The sequence below is a fragment of the Hipposideros armiger genome, unplaced genomic scaffold (assembly GCF_001890085.2).
Source record: "Hipposideros armiger isolate ML-2016 unplaced genomic scaffold, ASM189008v1 scaffold_79, whole genome shotgun sequence".
Lineage (NCBI taxonomy): Eukaryota > Metazoa > Chordata > Mammalia > Chiroptera > Hipposideridae > Hipposideros > Hipposideros armiger.
The window spans coordinates 1,677,103-1,693,910 of record NW_017731429.1 but is presented as its reverse complement, the minus strand read 5'-3'; the positions used below and the strand labels follow the sequence as shown (position 1 = coordinate 1,693,910).

The window sequence follows — 16,808 nt, the reverse complement described above, 5'->3', positions numbered from 1 at the left end:
ACCAAGTTCTAAAAAAGGGGAGAGGAGTTATTTGTCCTTCTTTTTCTGCTGTTCATTCGGTTTTGTGGCTTAATGACCCATCTAACAAATCTAAGAGGCTCACCAATGTATTTGGCATCTGCCAAGCGCCCACATATGGTAACATTTAAAGATGAAGTTTTGGGCCGGCCGAGTGGCGCGATGGTTAATAACTGACTTGGGATGCCAGAGGGCCCCGGTTCAGATCCCACATATGAGGGCCAGTGACACTGCCCTCTACAGCTAAGATGCTGAGCAACAGCTCAACCTGGAGCTGGGCTGCCCATGAGTCGCCAGCGACGGTGTAGGCTGCAGCCCCTGCGGCAGTGGGTTGCCATGGGCTACCGTGTGTAGCCAGCAGCCAGTGTGAGCAGCCAGCAGCCAGTGTGAGCAGCCAGCAGCCAGCGTGAGCGGCCGTCCAGAAGCCAGCGACTGATGCACCTCGCCTGGGAAGAGCGCAATGATGGTGCCAACTTGGGCCAGTGAAGCAACGTCCTCCACAACTAGACTGAAGAACAAAACAACAGCAACTTGTCTGTTCCCCTTCCCCCAATTCCCCAATGAAAATCTTAAAAAAAAATAAAAATAAAAAAAATAAAGATGAACTTTTTTGGTGAAGTATAATAGTTTCGTTGCCTACTCCTAAAGTTTTATTGTATCTGGTGCGCAAAAAAATATTGTCATTTAAGTCTAACAGTCTCATACATAGTTGGAGATAACCACTGATTTTTAGGCCTTGGCGTTGTTCAAGGCCTTGATAAGCCTTTAACCGTTAAAAAGAGCTTTTGGGCTGTAACTCATTGGAGTCTAGAATATAATTTTTGGATATGCCTACTTAAACCTTACCCAATATTGGCACCAACTGGGTGAGGCCAAGCATTCATCACAATACATATTCATCAGAATAAATATTCATCAAGAATTTAGGGTGCGTCCATAGACTATGATTCGGTAGCGCTTTGAAATCCACTCAAGGCTACGGAGACCCGGTCGTAGTCTACCTGGTTCAGCAAGAATTCGAAGAGGAGGGGCTTGAAAGAGGCGGGTCGGGACAACCCAGCGCGAGAATACGCCCAGGCGCATGCGCACATCTTAGCGGGTAACTTCCATTTGCTAGGCGGGGGAGGCAAGTGAGAAGCAATCTATAGTTTTTGAATTTCTATTCTTAACCAAAAGTTAGATTGTAAACAGTACCGTGAATAATATGAGAGCGTTACCCTCCGAGTTCAAAATTAAGGAAACTTGACATACACCGTTAAAGCAAGAGGTGACTTCTCACATCTCCCCCGTCCCCTGGGACATTGGTGGTCTAGTCCATTCCACAGACTTTCGAGTCCTTGCAGCGGGTCGAGGATCGAAGGATTGGGCCAATTGCGGCTGAAACGTCTTTGGAAGGAGGAAGGGGGTGAGGGGACATCCCTTTGAGTTCCACCTCTCGTTTTTCGAGGCGGTAGTGGGGAAGGGGGGACCTACTAAATACTGCCCTCGAAAGCCAACCGATCACACCTCTCCGTGCAAACTGCCGGGAGGGCGGCGGGAAAAGGGCAAAACGGGAATAGGGAGAGGAAAGGAGCCAGGAAGCCGCGTGGGAGGGCGCGCGAGCGCGCGCCCCTTTTTCAGCAGTGTGGCGGGGTCGCACGCACGCCCGCCTCGGCGGCTGGGCGCGGTTTGCGACAGTGGGGGGAGCGGTGGAGGTGGCGGCGGCAGTGGCAACTTTGCGGCAAGCTCCGGCCGGGCTTGCTTGACGGCGGTGTGGCGGAGGCCCCGCCCCAGGCGGCAGGAACCTGGAGGGAGGCGGAGGAATATGTCCGAGAGGGAAGTGTCGACAGCCCCGGCGGGAACAGACATGCCTGCGGCCAAGAAGCAGAAACTGAGTAGCGACGAGAACAGCAACCCGGACCTCTCTGGAGACGAGAATGTGAGTTGAGCCCTGAGCAGTCCGGATGGGACTCTGGAGTGAAAGTTTTAAATTCTTTTTAAACTGTAGAAGCGGGGGCAGGCGGCTGTGGGGGGAGGGAGAGGTGTCACCCTCTACTCAGGAAAACGCGGGCGTGGAGGAGAAAATCGAACTCGTTTCTGTGGGGGTTTTGAGTTGGGGCCGAGAGCAAGCAGAAACTTGGAGGAGAGACCCTTTTGCCTTAATGGGGAGTGTTTGGGCCTTTGGAAGATATGGGAAGAGTGTGGAGCTGAGATTCCAGTAGTTTAAAAGGCAAGTTAGAGGTTTTTCTGAGAAAGTTAGAAGGAAGAGTCAGGCAGGGTATGTTGTAGACTCTTTTAAAGGAATTTAGGGACCATGTCACTCCTAGACCTTTATAGCAGCATGGGAAGAGTAGATCTTAACTTAAGGGGTTTCGGTGACTCTTTTAAAGGGGGTTTTGTGTCTGCTCCCATCCTGTCCGTGGAGGTTAGCCGGCTGGTTTAAAGAGGAGCAGAATTTAGAGGGTCATCTTCTGATTTTGAGGGGAAAAACCACCCTTGAGGAAGGAAGGTGAAGGAACGGTCAGTCTTTTGAAAGTTTTTACTAAGATATAGGGGACCACCTGGAAGAATTTAGGCAACGGTGTTGTAAAAGTCCATGGGTTCGTTGTTTCGCAAGTGTCAGGTGTTTTGGAATCGGATTTTAAAAAAATACTCTGGTAATCGTCTACACTCCCAACTGTGTTTAGGTGAGACCCCAGTAATAACTGAGTTGACATTAATTTTCAGTTTCTTGTTTTAAGTTTATATCCAATAAAGTTAGCAAAATGTCTTGACAATTCAAAGACATTACTTCAAAATGTGAACCCCTTTTCATAATATATGTCAATAACATCTGAGTATCTTTTTAAAATCTTTGAAGTATTATAGGAGGGTGGTGTTTTAGTTCATTTTCTCAATTTGGCTAGTTTTAGGAATAAAGGTAACTAGCATGTTTCACACCCAGTTCTTAAATTCTACATCTCATTACATCACTTATTGAAGCATATATATGGCATGGTGTCATGACCAGAATTTTTGCTGAAGAGATGGGAAAGAATTCTTTTTGTAGATAGAAGATATTTAGGGGATTGACAGTTTGTGGGATTTGGACTTGAAATTTCTGGAAATCTTAGGTATTGAATGTTAAATTTTTTTTGTTTTTCCCATTCATTCATATATATATATATATATATATATATATATTATTTATATATATATATATGTATGTGTGTGTGTATTTGCACATGCTGTATAAATAACGTTTTTGACTCTTTTCATTCCAGTCCTTGGAGCCTGTTTTATTTCTGCCTTCTTTAGGCAGTTAGGTTAGTAATTAGGAGCAAAGACTGGATCCAAATGTTAAATTAAAATTTTCACTCTGCTATTTACTGGTTGCTTGACCTAGTTGCCTCAGTTTCTTAAAAATGGGGATACTAATGGCATTTACCTCGTGGAGTATTTGTGAGGATTAAATGAAGTAGTATAGGTAAAGTGCTTAAAAGAAGGCCTGCCTCATAAGTATATAGAAGTGTTATTTAATTACTATTAGTTATTTTGTAATAACGAAGTATAGACTTCCACATACCAAATAATCAGGCAGAAATGTAATGAAAAGTCAAAAGTTAGACTGAAGAAAAATTTTAAAGACCAAATAAATTGAAAGTTTACTTTCTTTACACCTTAATGAATACTGTGAAGCCTTCTCAGAATAACATTTTTAAATGTATAAAGTATATAAGGTTACAAACAAAATCAATGATAAAATTTTAAAATGTTATAAAAATATTTTTAAAACAAATTTAAGATTTGTTTTAATTAAACTACTTGAATATAAAGTGTTTAAATAAAGTACTTTATTAATGCATTAAGTAACGATCTAGCAACATGTCTGATAGTGATGGGTATACACAGTTTTTTTGAGATCTGCAACAGCTATATGCCATAAAAATACCTGGTTTCTATTACTGAGAAAGTCACAGCTACAGTGATATTAACATGTATGTTACCTCCATTATAATAGAAAGTGCTAAATTTCAGTTACAGGTGATGAAAATTAAAATGCCTTTTTTTCTTTTGGATCATTTCAGTTTACAGGCCCTCTGAATTCATCTAAGGACCACACAGATTTAGGACACAGGTTAAGGGGAAGGGAATAGAGAACGCTGTACAAAAATGACTTTAGAAAAAGCTTACGAGGGCAGTTAGACAAGAAGACTAAAAGCAAATGGGAAAAGGATGTGGTGTTTTTGAGTTGGAGGTAAGGTAACCTGAGCAGTTGCTACTTTTAAGTCAATCAGAGAATTAAAAGGACATTTATTTTTTTGAGGTATAATTGGCATATAACATTAATTTCGGGTATACAGTATAATGATTTGATATTTGTATACATTGTGAAATGACCACCACAATAAGTCTAGTTAACATGCAACATATTTAAATTTATTATATATATGTATCTGCCATTTTGTTGAACTTTTTAAGATCATATGACTACAAAGCAGTTAGCTTCTGGAAGACAACTATTGGTTGCCTGGTGGTATCAGAGGGCTAAAATTGGAGACTTGTCTTTTGCTTAAGTAACCTGTGGCAAGATTAAGGGACAAAATTACTTCGTGTCCTTGTTGGGCAAATGAAGATGGTAGTGCCATATCTGCTGCACAGTATCATTCTATACTTTAAGGAGGGGCCAAGGTAGAAATCAGCCTGTATACTTACTAGATACTCAGCAAAGGTTTGATTTTAAATTAAAGATAAAATGAAATAGTTGTGAATACATTCCATTTCCATTTGATTCCATCTTGATTTGCCTTTGGAGAAGATGGGTAATTTAAGTGCTTAAAAATAAAGGAAGAAAAAAAATGTGCCTGTTATTGACAGTGTTTTGTGTGGCTTCTTGATTAGCAGTTGAATTTAGCCAGAAGGTAAAGAAGCTGGTGAAAAAATGTGTGGTAGGTTTATTATTTCATTTCTGTAGTGTTAAAAGATAATTTTCAGAAAAAGGTAAGGGAACACATGTTAAAATTGTATTTTACTTGTGAGGGAACCAGGAAAATGGAAGTCAAACAGTACGAGTTTATATGGATTAAAGGAATGAAGAGGTGAAATTGCAAATGGAGACAAAAAACATTTTTTTTAAGTTGGAAGGGAAAACATTTTGAACCTCTACCATTAGAGAATTTGTATTACCAATTATCTGCAACTTAAAAAGAGATGTAAGATTGTTCAGAGGCAACTTAAGGGGGCTATAATCTGATAATATGGAAGAATGTGCTATAGATAATGCATAATTTTACACTGAAATACAAAATTGTTTTCTACATTCGATTATAACTAAATAAAACTGAAAGGTGGGGGGAAATTGGGAGAGAAAAACAGTTATTTCAACCTAGGAACTTAACTTTAAAATTTTACATTTTCTATTTATATAAAGGCTGTTTATGTTTACATTAAACTACAATTCAAAGTTTTATTGAGCACCTACCTATTGTGTGCCATCTATCCTCTTCATTCCTTTTTTCACCCCAGATAATCAGTATATTCCAGAATAATTGTGTATTTTTTTTAAAAGCATGTTAACCACCCCCAAGAACTACTGTATGATACCTTTTTATTTTTAAGTGAAATTTTTATGTACTTTTTGGCCATTCTAGTTAATTTTAACCTTCGTAATATAAAACCAGCTTTAGGAAGCAATCATTTAGAAATAGCTCCAAAGGCAGTGGGGGTCATAGACTGTGTTCTCATAGATGTTAATAGGCACCCCATGAAAAAACAGCTACCTCTTGGAATGAATTTAGTAACTAACAGTAAGGTAATAGGTTTAAATAAATCTCTATTCTAAAGAACGCATTGGAATATGTAATCAAAGGAAGCAGTGAAATCCTCTTCTGAGATTAGAGGGCCATTAATATATCTGTGGACTGGGATAAGATATAAATTAAGTCAATGTCCAAGGTTTCCTGCAGCCCTTTCTACATTTGGAAGGAATTTACTTTATAGAGTTTCTGGACTTCCAATGTATTTATAATAGAAGTATCATTATTTTAGAGCTATGAGTCAAATTTCACTTGTACAGGATATGTAGGACTTTTAAAAAATTCTAAATAGTTTGAGTGTTATAAATAAACATTTAAATGATAATAGGATTTTCAGAAACAACTACATCTAAAGTCTCAAATGGCCAACTAACACTTCAGTCTCAAATGGCCAACTCCCCACCCAATGCTTCAAACTGAGCAGCAGTTAGATAAATTATGAAGACATGCAGTTAAGTCCGATTTACGAGTCACAGCTTTGAATTTGAATCCCAGCAACCCTAATAATAAGCAAGAGACTGCCTAGGCTCTCTTACACTTCCTTATATAGCAATACCTGTGTGAAAAGCTATAGAGGGCCAGTACCTTATTATTTATTTATTTATTTTCTATTTTTAAAGATACATGAGTATGTACCCCTATGTTCACTGTAGCATTATTCACGGTGGCCAAGACATGGAAACAACCCAAGTGTCCTTTGACAGATGAATGGGTAAACAAGATGTGGTACATACAGAGGGTGCCAAAAAAAAGTGTATACATTTTAAGAAAGGTAAAAACTGTATCAAAATTGTAATACTCAGTATATGCCAATAACAAAAGATGTATACAAGTCATGTGTATACATTTTTTTGGCACCCCCGTACATAAGTACCTTGTTATTTAAAGGAGGTATTATTATTACTGCTATCATTCTGATTAGTTTTTTGTGTTTATCCTTTTTATGAAATATGAAATAGCCACAAATCCTAAGATGTAGCTGGTTTGCTTTTTATCATTTAGAAACAGGAATAAAATTTTCCATTTCTTGCAGAATTTATAATTATTTCTTTTTGTTCAAACAGCAACTGCCCAGTATCATCATTTGCTTCCTGTGTACAGTATTGCTGTTTTATGTAATTTTTTCTAATTTACTGTTTACAGGATGATGCTGTCAGTATAGAAAGTGGTACAAACACTGAACGCCCTGATACACCTACAAATACGCCAAATGCTCCTGGAAGGAAAAGTTGGGGGAAGGGAAAATGGAAGTCAAAGAAATGCAAATATTCTTTCAAATGTGTTAATAGTCTCAAGGTATGTGCAGAAAAACAGACCCTGTGGGCTGAATGCTAGTAGGCTTCAGAATTATTTCTCAGTGGTAAACATTTTATGCTGAAGATATGCTGTCAAGTTAAAAATATTTTATTTATTTATTTTTTAAGATTTTTATTGGGGGATGGGAACAGCGCTGGGGAATTGGGGAAGGGGAACAGACATGTTGCTGTCCTTTTGTTCTTCAGTCTAGTTGTGGAGGACGTTGCTTCACTGGCCCAAGTTGGCACCATCATTGCGCTCTTCCCGAGCGAGGCAGATCAGTTGCTGGCTTCTGGATGGCTGCTCACGGTGACTGCTGGCCGCTCACGCTGGCTGCTGGCTATACACGGTAGCCCATGGCAACCCGCTGCAGCAGAGACTGCAGCCTGTGCCGTCGCTGGCGACTCATAGCACCCCAGCTCCAGGTTGAGCTGTTGTTCAGCATCTTAGCTGTAGAGGGCAGTGTCACTGGCCCTCATGTGGGATCCGAACCGGGGCCCTCTGGCATCCCAAGCCAGCTCTTAACCAACGTGCCACTCAGCTGGCCCAAGTTAAAAACATTTTTAAATTACAGTACTTTGAAATTTTTTTGTAGTGCAGAATGCATAGTTATTATAATCCATTCCACATTTATTTAGCTTGTTTTGTTTTAACTTAAATGGATAATACGTAGTACTGCAGGCTGTTTTTTTTTTTCTTCTTTATTGTTTATATTCAAATAAAAGACTTTGGAAAATGACACTTCATATTTTGATAAAACTTAAAAACACAAGCCACTTTCTGGTACCTGTTATTAAAAAGAACTGAATGTGACTCATTAACTGAGCCAGCATACATTGAAACAGATGTCTTAGTTTCTGCAGTTTAAAATTTTAACTCTTATCCTTTACTTATTATTATTTTCAAAGAAAAGGGTATATAAATGAAAACTTCTTTGAGTATTCAATATTTGTAGGAAACAAGTGGTTGGAGTTAAATTACTGCTTCTTAGTATTTTATTTATAAAAGGGATTACTGGTATTTATATTAAATATTTTCCTTTACATATATTCATTTTCTGTTTTAAATTTAGGGGTATTTTCCTTTTGCTGACCAAAAATAGACATTAATAGACATTTTACAAGAGAAAAATGAAACCAAATAAAGTTTAGTGAGTGCTAGAGAAGCTGTATTAACTCTTAGGTCATTTGTTAGTTTCCGCTTTCAGAAAAATAAATTGTGTTCTTATGTCCTGAGATTAAATGCATCTGCTACAATTACCCAGTTTTTGATTGAGAAAGATATGGTTGGGTGTAAGAAAATAGAAGGCATTTTCATACATAAGTGCTTGTTACCTAACTTCTGATTTAAGCCTTTGATTGTTATAAAACTTGATCATACACCAGTATTTTAAAATGTGAAAACTGGACTAGTAGATCATCTTTTTAGTGTCAAAAATCAGTTGATGTATGATATTACAAAACAGTGGCTTGCATTTTGGAAAAAAGTTAATAAGGGGATGGTCAGTGTGCTACCATTTTTTGGTTTCTAAATTCTATTTTTCTTATTTCATGATTATTTTTTAGGAAGATCATAATCAACCATTGTTTGGAGTTCAATTTAACTGGCACAGTAAAGAAGGAGACCCACTAGTGTTTGCAACTGTAGGAAGCAACAGAGTGAGTGTTAAGGGATCTGTTTGGCATTTGGCTTGATTATCAGACTCAGGTGTTAATATTACTTAAGTGTAATGATTTTGAAATAAATTTTGTATAGCTGATTTGACGGTATTCCTTTACGTAAAAATGAAGCATTCTAGAAGTTATCTAAGTAAATCTAGTATTCATGACTGAAAATAACATCTTTATTTCATATATTACTCCCAATTGTTCACAAAGCAGGTTTTTATTTATATTTTGTCTTAATATTTTGTTTTGAGATGAAATTGACGTAGCTCTTTTTGGAAGTGATTTTAATAGTTGTTTATTCTAATTTGGGCAAGAGGTCTGATTTCTTAAAGATAGTAAATGTAATTAGTGGCTCTGTATAAATACAAAGCATAAATCCAATGGATTTGTGTAATAGTTGTTGAAAATATTTTAATTATTTGCAGTAAACATTTGTTTGATTTGTTTTTAGTTAAGGAAGCCAAGAGTATCTTGAAGTGAGAGAAGTGCATGGTTAAAACCATGCCAGACACATTGTAATGTAAACTATAATTTAACTTTTTAATTGTACCAGAGGCTGAACATGTGGATTGCACAGACTTATTTATTCCTTCCATTTACTTCTAAATAAATGGAGAACAGGAAGATTCCCTAGTGCTTTCTAGAGAGGCTCAGGAGTTTTCTATAAGTTGAAATCACCTTAGGGAAAATTGTCCTAAGTCTATTAGGTAACATTCTGGGTATCTGTCAATACTGTACTAGGAGTTATGAGGAATACTGTAAAAATTGGTTGTATTTAGAAAAAGAAAGATGGAGGAAATAGACTAGTTGGACATGCATACAAGTTACTTATTCTACCTTCAGCCCAAGAAGGGAAGAGGGGGGTAAATTGAAGAGATGTTTCTTTTTATTGAGTAAAACAAAATTTTATGTTTTAGTAATTGCTAAGTGTCTTAGAGAAATAAAAGAACAATGATTTTTAATGCACATTGTTTCCTGTTATCTCATGGTGGAGCAAAGGTGTAATGGTCACCATAAAAAGAAGGTGCCTGCAGACCGAAAGATGAAGCAGGCAACTCCATAGCCTGTAACAGAATTCATTATATGGTAATTTACTTACGGGAAGATTGGGCGAGCAGCCCAGCAGTTTAGCAGTTTAGCGCAAATTAAATTATTCTTTGCTAAAGACTCCTGTTACTGTACTGTTTTTATAACATAACTCAGGTACTATTGATCAATAAGATAAAGGGACAAAGTATGCAGTAGCACCAAAGGCCTTATCTGGTCAGAGGCCTAGTGGCCAGTAGTATCATCAGTTTGATATTCATCCTGGCCATTACTAACAAAAGCATTTATGGTTAAATTTTAGGGAGCACAGATAATCATTATCTAGAAGGCTTCCATATGCTTACTAAGGACAGTGAGGTCAGTCAAAGGTCACAGCATGAGAGGACACAAAGATGGAGATGGTTTTTGTTCACATCTTCGTCTATACACCTATATTTGTTTTCTGTTTCTTAGTGTTGGTATTCTGTTCTCAACCAAAACTAACTTGATAACAAAGGAATTGTTAGTATTACAGTATTTCATATATTCTGGAAATTATATAACACCTTAGTCTTTATAATAGCTTTCTAAAGTTAAAGGAGCTATTTTAAAGCAATAGTTTCTGTAGTATCTTAAAGATACACTGTGACTACAGTATGTTTGAAGCTAAAACGTGTTTCCATATTTGAGATAAAAGTCACTATATTTTGTTCCCACTAGGTTACATTATATGAATGTCACTCACAAGGAGAAATCCGGCTGTTGCAATCCTATGTAGATGCTGATGTATCCTTTCCTGGGTTTTCTGTCTGGCTAAAGAAGTTGACTTTCAATAAGTATATTGAAACTTTTCTAAATTAATTAGTTCCCTAAAGTTATATTATTGATTCTTATTTAATCTTAAATGATGCTCTTTCTTCACTACCACCCAAGAGATTTCTGGTAATCCAGCTTTTCTGATACCTAGAAACCCATTGTGGGGTAGAAATGAGGGAGAAGAGTGCAGATGGCTGGAGATGAGCACTGGAAATCCAGTAATAGAAAATGATAAGACAGTAGCCAAAACTTCTGTATTTTTTACTTTGCTTAGAATTTGATCATTTCAGAGTAGTTAACATTGATGAACATGGGTTGATGAGAAGCTGTGACTGGCAGCCATATCAAGTCTATGATCAACTAAGCCTACAAGGAAAAAATAAAGAAGCACAGTTTGTTTAGGGAATAAAATTTGTAAAACATGGGTTCATAAAAGGAAAAGATTAAAAAAGCCAAAGGGTTAGATAGCAGTCAATGCTTGGTGATAAAATATTTCTTCCAGATCCATTTGCAAAACTTAATAAGAAAAGACAAGGACATTCAGCCTTTCCTAGATGTTGTGGAAGGAAGTGACCCATTAGTGATATTGGGAAGGTCTCATACAGGAAAAGGTGGAAAACTGAATAGTTCTTCATTTTTATCTAGAGGCACATTGTCAGAAGCATTGGGATATAGAGCAAGGGTCTGCAGAGTACAGCCCGTGGGGCTGGCCATCTGTTTGTTCTGCTTTTATTATTGAGGTAATGGGCTACCTATTTATGTAAATAAAGTTTTATTTGGACACAGCCATGCCCCTTCATTTATGTATTGTCTGTGGCTGCTTTGTAAAAACAGAGTTGAGTTATGCAAACAGCTAAATAGTAATCAAAATTCAGTGGAAGGACTGGTTTTGTGTGATCATTTGTTAATAGATTTTTAAACGCAAAAAGCTCCATTGTTTAAATCTGGTAGTATAATGAGAAAAAAGAGCTTCTATGTCAGAGACTTCAGTAGCAGTTCTTTGGAGATTTCCATGTATTGTAATTGTTGATGTGTTTAATTAAAAAAAAAATTACGATTCTTAACTGGCATTTCTTAGGCTGATGAAAACTTTTACACTTGTGCATGGACATATGATAGCAATACAAGCCATCCTCTGCTGGCTGTGGCTGGATCTAGAGGCATAATTAGAATAATTAATCCCATAACAATGCAGTGCATAAAGGTGGGTTTTTTGGTAAACGTAGACCTGCTTTCTTTTGAATGCACACCTGTGAAAGCATGGAAGTTGAATTTAAAACTAATGGAATCAGTGGTTGTACAATTTCTGATTTGATTTATATTTTGTTTATTGCATCTCTTAGACGGGCCTTTTGAGACCTTTGTCACATTTAGGTAATGCAAAATTAAGGAATAGTGGGAAAATATTATTTGCAATATTTTCTTTTTAAATTATTTCCATCCTTCTGCCTTGCTTTATTCTGAAAGGCTCTAAGTGAACAAGAACAGAAAAGTGAGTCCATTTTCCAAGATGCCCTAACTAGGGGTATAGAGCCAAGGGTACCTTGTGGAGGACTGAAAGTTGAAGCCTTGGAAGTTGATACTATGTTTTGCAAATCACTTTAATTAGAAGTTTTGAACCTTGGGGGCACAGGAGAATACAGGAGAATTTTTAAAATCTTGCCTTGCCTCATCTAATCTGATCAAAGCAGAACATCTGCAGGTAGGACTTGAGCATTTCTTTTTTCCCTTCCAAGTTCATTGGGTGACTTACGCAAGGTTGAGAACCATTACTTTAAGTGAAACTCTTTTTCCGTTCTCTTAAGATTAATGAAAAAGAATTTATTTTTATATGAAATTTGATATATTTTAAATTTATTGTAGCACTATGTTGGCCATGGAAATGCTATCAATGAGCTGAAATTCCACCCAAGAGATCCAAATCTTCTCCTGTCAGTCAGTAAAGGTAAGAGAAGCAAATGTTACTTTAGTCCTATTTATTTGGAAATGATTTTTTTTTTAAGGAAAACTGTTCTAAAGAAAAAAGCCAAATTTATAATAGTAAGTTCTACTAGAAGAATCACGGGCAATATTAGCATCCCCAAACTGAGAATTGGGGAAAGGGACCATGAAATATACACTGTTTCATCATCAGACATAAATAAAATAATTGGTACTGAGGATTAGTTATATTACTCTTCTTATTTATTATATTGAATTATGATAGTTCTAGAACTTTATCCTCAACTGAACCTCCTATGTTAAACTTCATTAATTTTAAGAGGGGCAGATCACAAAGTTATGATATTTTTATGAGTTTTTAAGATTATTTTATAAAGTCAACTTATCACTCTGTCCAGTTGTGTAATAAGAAATAATGTATCTGAAAACCCATATTTCCTTTTTATGTTATATTTTAAAAACTTGTTTTATAATGAATCCCCTATAGAACTTGAAATGCTAAGTTCTCCTGCATAAGCCCTTTGAAATCTTTCCCATACTTCTCTTAGCATTGCTTTGCTCTATATGCTGTATCGGCATTATAAGTATATTCTGGTTCAGACAGGCCTCTTAATCATTTCTGAGCTCTCTGAGATGATTTGGGTTGTTTTTATAGCTACATTCTGTTCTTGATTGCCCTTTCTCTCATTTCTACATTCTAGTAATTTTATTTCTACATTATTATTCTAGTCAAGTTTATTCTTAAAGGCTTGTCAAATCTGTAACTTCCCCCTACAGTCTGCTCCTATTAAAAGATGTTCTCAAATTAAAATGCCTACATGAAAATGTTTATATTTGGAAATCAGCACCTAAGAAGAGTTGGTAACTTTTTCTTCTCTTGATAACAGTAGTTGGGCTCAGGTATTTATAAGTGACAGAGGCCATAATGTCTCACTTGTTCTAAATATTAGAACTTTTTTTTTTTTTAAAGATTTTATTGGAGAATTGGGGGAGGGGAACAGTGTTGGGGAATTGGGGAAGGGGAACAGCCAAATTGTTGTCCTTCAGTCTTAGTTGTGGATGGTACAGTTAGCTCAGCTCCCAAGTCCAGTCACACTTTGGCAACTCGCAGCAGCTCAGCTCAAGGTGCTGTGTTCAATCTTAGTACCATCCCATATGGGAGTCGAACCGGCAACCTTGTTGTTAGGAGCATGTGCTCTCACCAGCTGAGCCATCCTGCTGCCTATTGGCAGCTCAGCTTAGGCGCAGCTCACTGGCCCATGTGGGAATCAAACCGGCAACCCTGTTGCTCAGAGCTCGTGCTCTTAACCAACTGAGCCACTTGGCTGGCCCTAAATATTACAACTTTTTAACCCTGCTGTTACCCCATTGTGTCAGCAAGAGCATTTTTTTTTTTATTAAACAGCTTTTCAAAATGAATAGGAATTTTGCTGCAAATGATACTATTAAGAAAGCGAAAAGACAACCTACAGAATAGGAGAAAATATTTGCAAATCATATATCTAATAAGGGCCTTATATAAAGAGCTCTTACAGTTCAACAATAAAAAGACATCCAAATTTAAAAATGGGCGAAGGTTTTGAGTAGACACCTTTCCAAAGAACATACACAAATGTCTGGTGAGCACATTAAAAGATGCTCAGTATAATTAATCATTAGGGAAATCCAAATAAAAAACACAATGAAATATTTCATACCTACTTAGGATGGCTATAACCAAAAAGACCAACAATAACATACGTTGACTAGAGTGTGGAGACATTGGAATACCCTCCGCTCTCCACCATATTGCTTGTGGGGGAATGTCAGATATAGGCACATTGAACAACAGTTCGGCAGTTCCAGAGTGAAATACACTCTGACCTGGGTATATGTTTATTCAAGAGAAATGAAAACAAATGTCCAGCTAAATATTTGTACAGAAGTGAAATCAAGTAATCATTTTTATGGCCATGTTAATTTCTACTAGTACTAACACAGTGTACTATAATGTAGTTAGTGTAGTATGTATATTGTAATTAGTGTAATATGTAATATTCATGTACAGTATGAGCATTGTTATAGTTCAAGTTCTGCATGGCATTTATCTTTATTAATGCTGTATACTATTTTGTTGCTAATGTTTAGTGGAAAATGAGATTGTTCAAATTGTAGTTATATAATTTTTAAAAGGTCTGTAATACTATCAAGTTGTGTCATGATGTATGTAAGTTTCAACCCTGTTTTTGGATTTATTGTAGAAATCTTACAAATCCACTGAGTCCTCTTCAGTGTGTCAGTGTGGATATGGTGGAGGACAGGAACCTCTAGTATCTTGTCCTATGGCATAATGTAAAACTTGGGTCAAATCCCTAAGTGTTTTCTTATCTAAAAGCATATCTCCACCAAATTAGGATATTTAAAGAAATTGTGTAGGTAAATAAGTTAAATATTTCTAAGACCACATACATGTTTCTTGAAAGTTAGAGCTCATACATAGCTAAATCTATATGTAATGTAAATATTTTAAGTTGCTGTATAATATGGATTCCATTCTTAGTCATTACTGCACAGAAGTAAGTCTAAACTTTTGTAATTTTTACTTTGTTCAAGAGGTTTTGAAAGTTGATAGTAAATGAATGATATAAATTCATCTTAATTTTTTTGTCTATACTAGATCATGCTTTAAGATTATGGAATATCCAAACGGACACTCTCGTGGCAATATTTGGAGGTGTAGAAGGGCACAGAGATGAAGTTCTAAGTGCTGTAAGTTGAAAGCTGCAGGGCAGTAACTTTGAGGTTCTCATAGTTGTGAGCAATCCCAGCGGAACTCTTTCCGTATAAGATAGCGTGTGCGTTTTTTTCATATAGCCTGTTGTCAGGCAGCCGTTTCATTTACTTATGACATTCAAGGTTTTTATCGTACAGGTGAAGGAATAAAGCAAGCCAGGCTCTTTGTGCCTATTAAAAACTAGTAAACATCAAATGAAAAACTTTAAATATGTTATTTCCTTTTAGATAATATTTTTATTCGCTTAAGTTTTTGGCTTAGATGTACAGATAAAATTAAATTTCAGTTGTGTAAAGGACTCATTGTAGTTTCACATACAGATGTCAGTTTCATTGTTTGAGCAGGGCTAGACAAAGAAAAGTAATATAATTATAACTATTCAGGTTTTTGTGTCATACCTCAGCATTCAATTTACCTCCAAAATCAAGCAAAACAAAATTTTTTTTTTTTAATTGGGGAACAGCGTGTTTTTCCAGTACCCATCAGCTCCAAGTCAAGTAGTTGTTTCAATCTGAAGGGCACTCCTCCATGGCCCATGTGGGGATAGAACCGGCAACCTTGGTGTTATGAGTACTGCGCTCTAACCAACTGAGCTAACTGGCCTCTCAAAACAAATATTTTAAAGGTAATTGAATAGATAAAATGAAATTTCAAACAGGAAACTGTCTTGCCTTCCATATTGTATAAGCTCATAAACTGTGGTGGTGACAAATTTGAAAGTTAAAAACTCTGTTTTATGTCCTACAGAGATGAAACCCAACATGTTAGTGTTGTGATTGGAAACACAATTTCCACAATACTATGCATCAGGTGAAAGTTGGATAGTATAATTTGGAAAAATAATTTAAATATTTAATTTAAGCTTTTCTATTTTACATACAGGATTATGATCTTTTGGGTGAAAAAATAATGTCCTGTGGTATGGATCACTCTCTTAAACTTTGGAGGATCAATTCAAAGAGAATGATTAATGCAATTAAGGAATCTTATGATTATAACCCAAATAAAACTAACAGGTAACATTTGTGGTATTTAAAACAATTTTCTGTCTCATGCTGTTGAATAGATGAGTTTTCCTTTTTCTAAAATTATTATATAAGTCCTCCACACCGAATTTAGAAGCCCTTTAACGTATAATTTACATACCATAAAATTCACTGATTTTTGATGGAAGTCATTTACTTTTAATCTGTGATTCATTTTCAAAATCTTTAAATTCTGTTTTCACCATCTTAGTACATTTATTTTTATTTGGGTGTGCATATGCTTGGCCTTTTAACATATAAAAATTATAAGCCTCTTAAACTTCCTGTGGAATAGAGTAAAAGATCCTTTAGAATAATATTAGCATTATTTGTCAATACTGTAAATTCTAATTCAGAATAGTAAATCTTGTTTGTTTGTTTTTAAAGATTTTTATTGGGGATTTGGGGGGATGGGAACAGTGCTGGGGAATTGGGGGAAGGGGAACAGACAAATTGCTGTCGTTTTGTTCTT

The 16,808-nt window shown here is 36.3% G+C and overlaps 1 protein-coding gene across 3 annotated transcripts in view; it reads left to right on the top strand.

The window, feature by feature from the left end:
• Positions 1-973: 973 nt before the first annotated feature.
• The window catches only part of EED (embryonic ectoderm development), a 27,608-nt gene continuing 11,773 nt past the window's right edge, over positions 974-16,808 (top strand). For 2 of the 3 annotated variants that reach the window (XM_019643505.1, XM_019643504.1), the window contains exons 1-8: positions 974-1,936; positions 6,936-7,088; positions 8,654-8,746; positions 10,502-10,567; positions 11,676-11,801; positions 12,461-12,542; positions 15,195-15,286; positions 16,194-16,327. In XM_019643505.1, coding sequence (XP_019499050.1) covers positions 1,823-1,936; positions 6,936-7,088; positions 8,654-8,746; positions 10,502-10,567; positions 11,676-11,801; positions 12,461-12,542; positions 15,195-15,286; positions 16,194-16,327 — 860 coding nt within the window. In that variant the 5' untranslated portion in view covers positions 974-1,822. The remainder of the gene's footprint in view (positions 1,937-6,935; positions 7,089-8,653; positions 8,747-10,501; positions 10,568-11,675; positions 11,802-12,460; positions 12,543-15,194; positions 15,287-16,193; positions 16,328-16,808) is intronic. The other variant, XM_019643506.1, reaches the window with a different exon arrangement.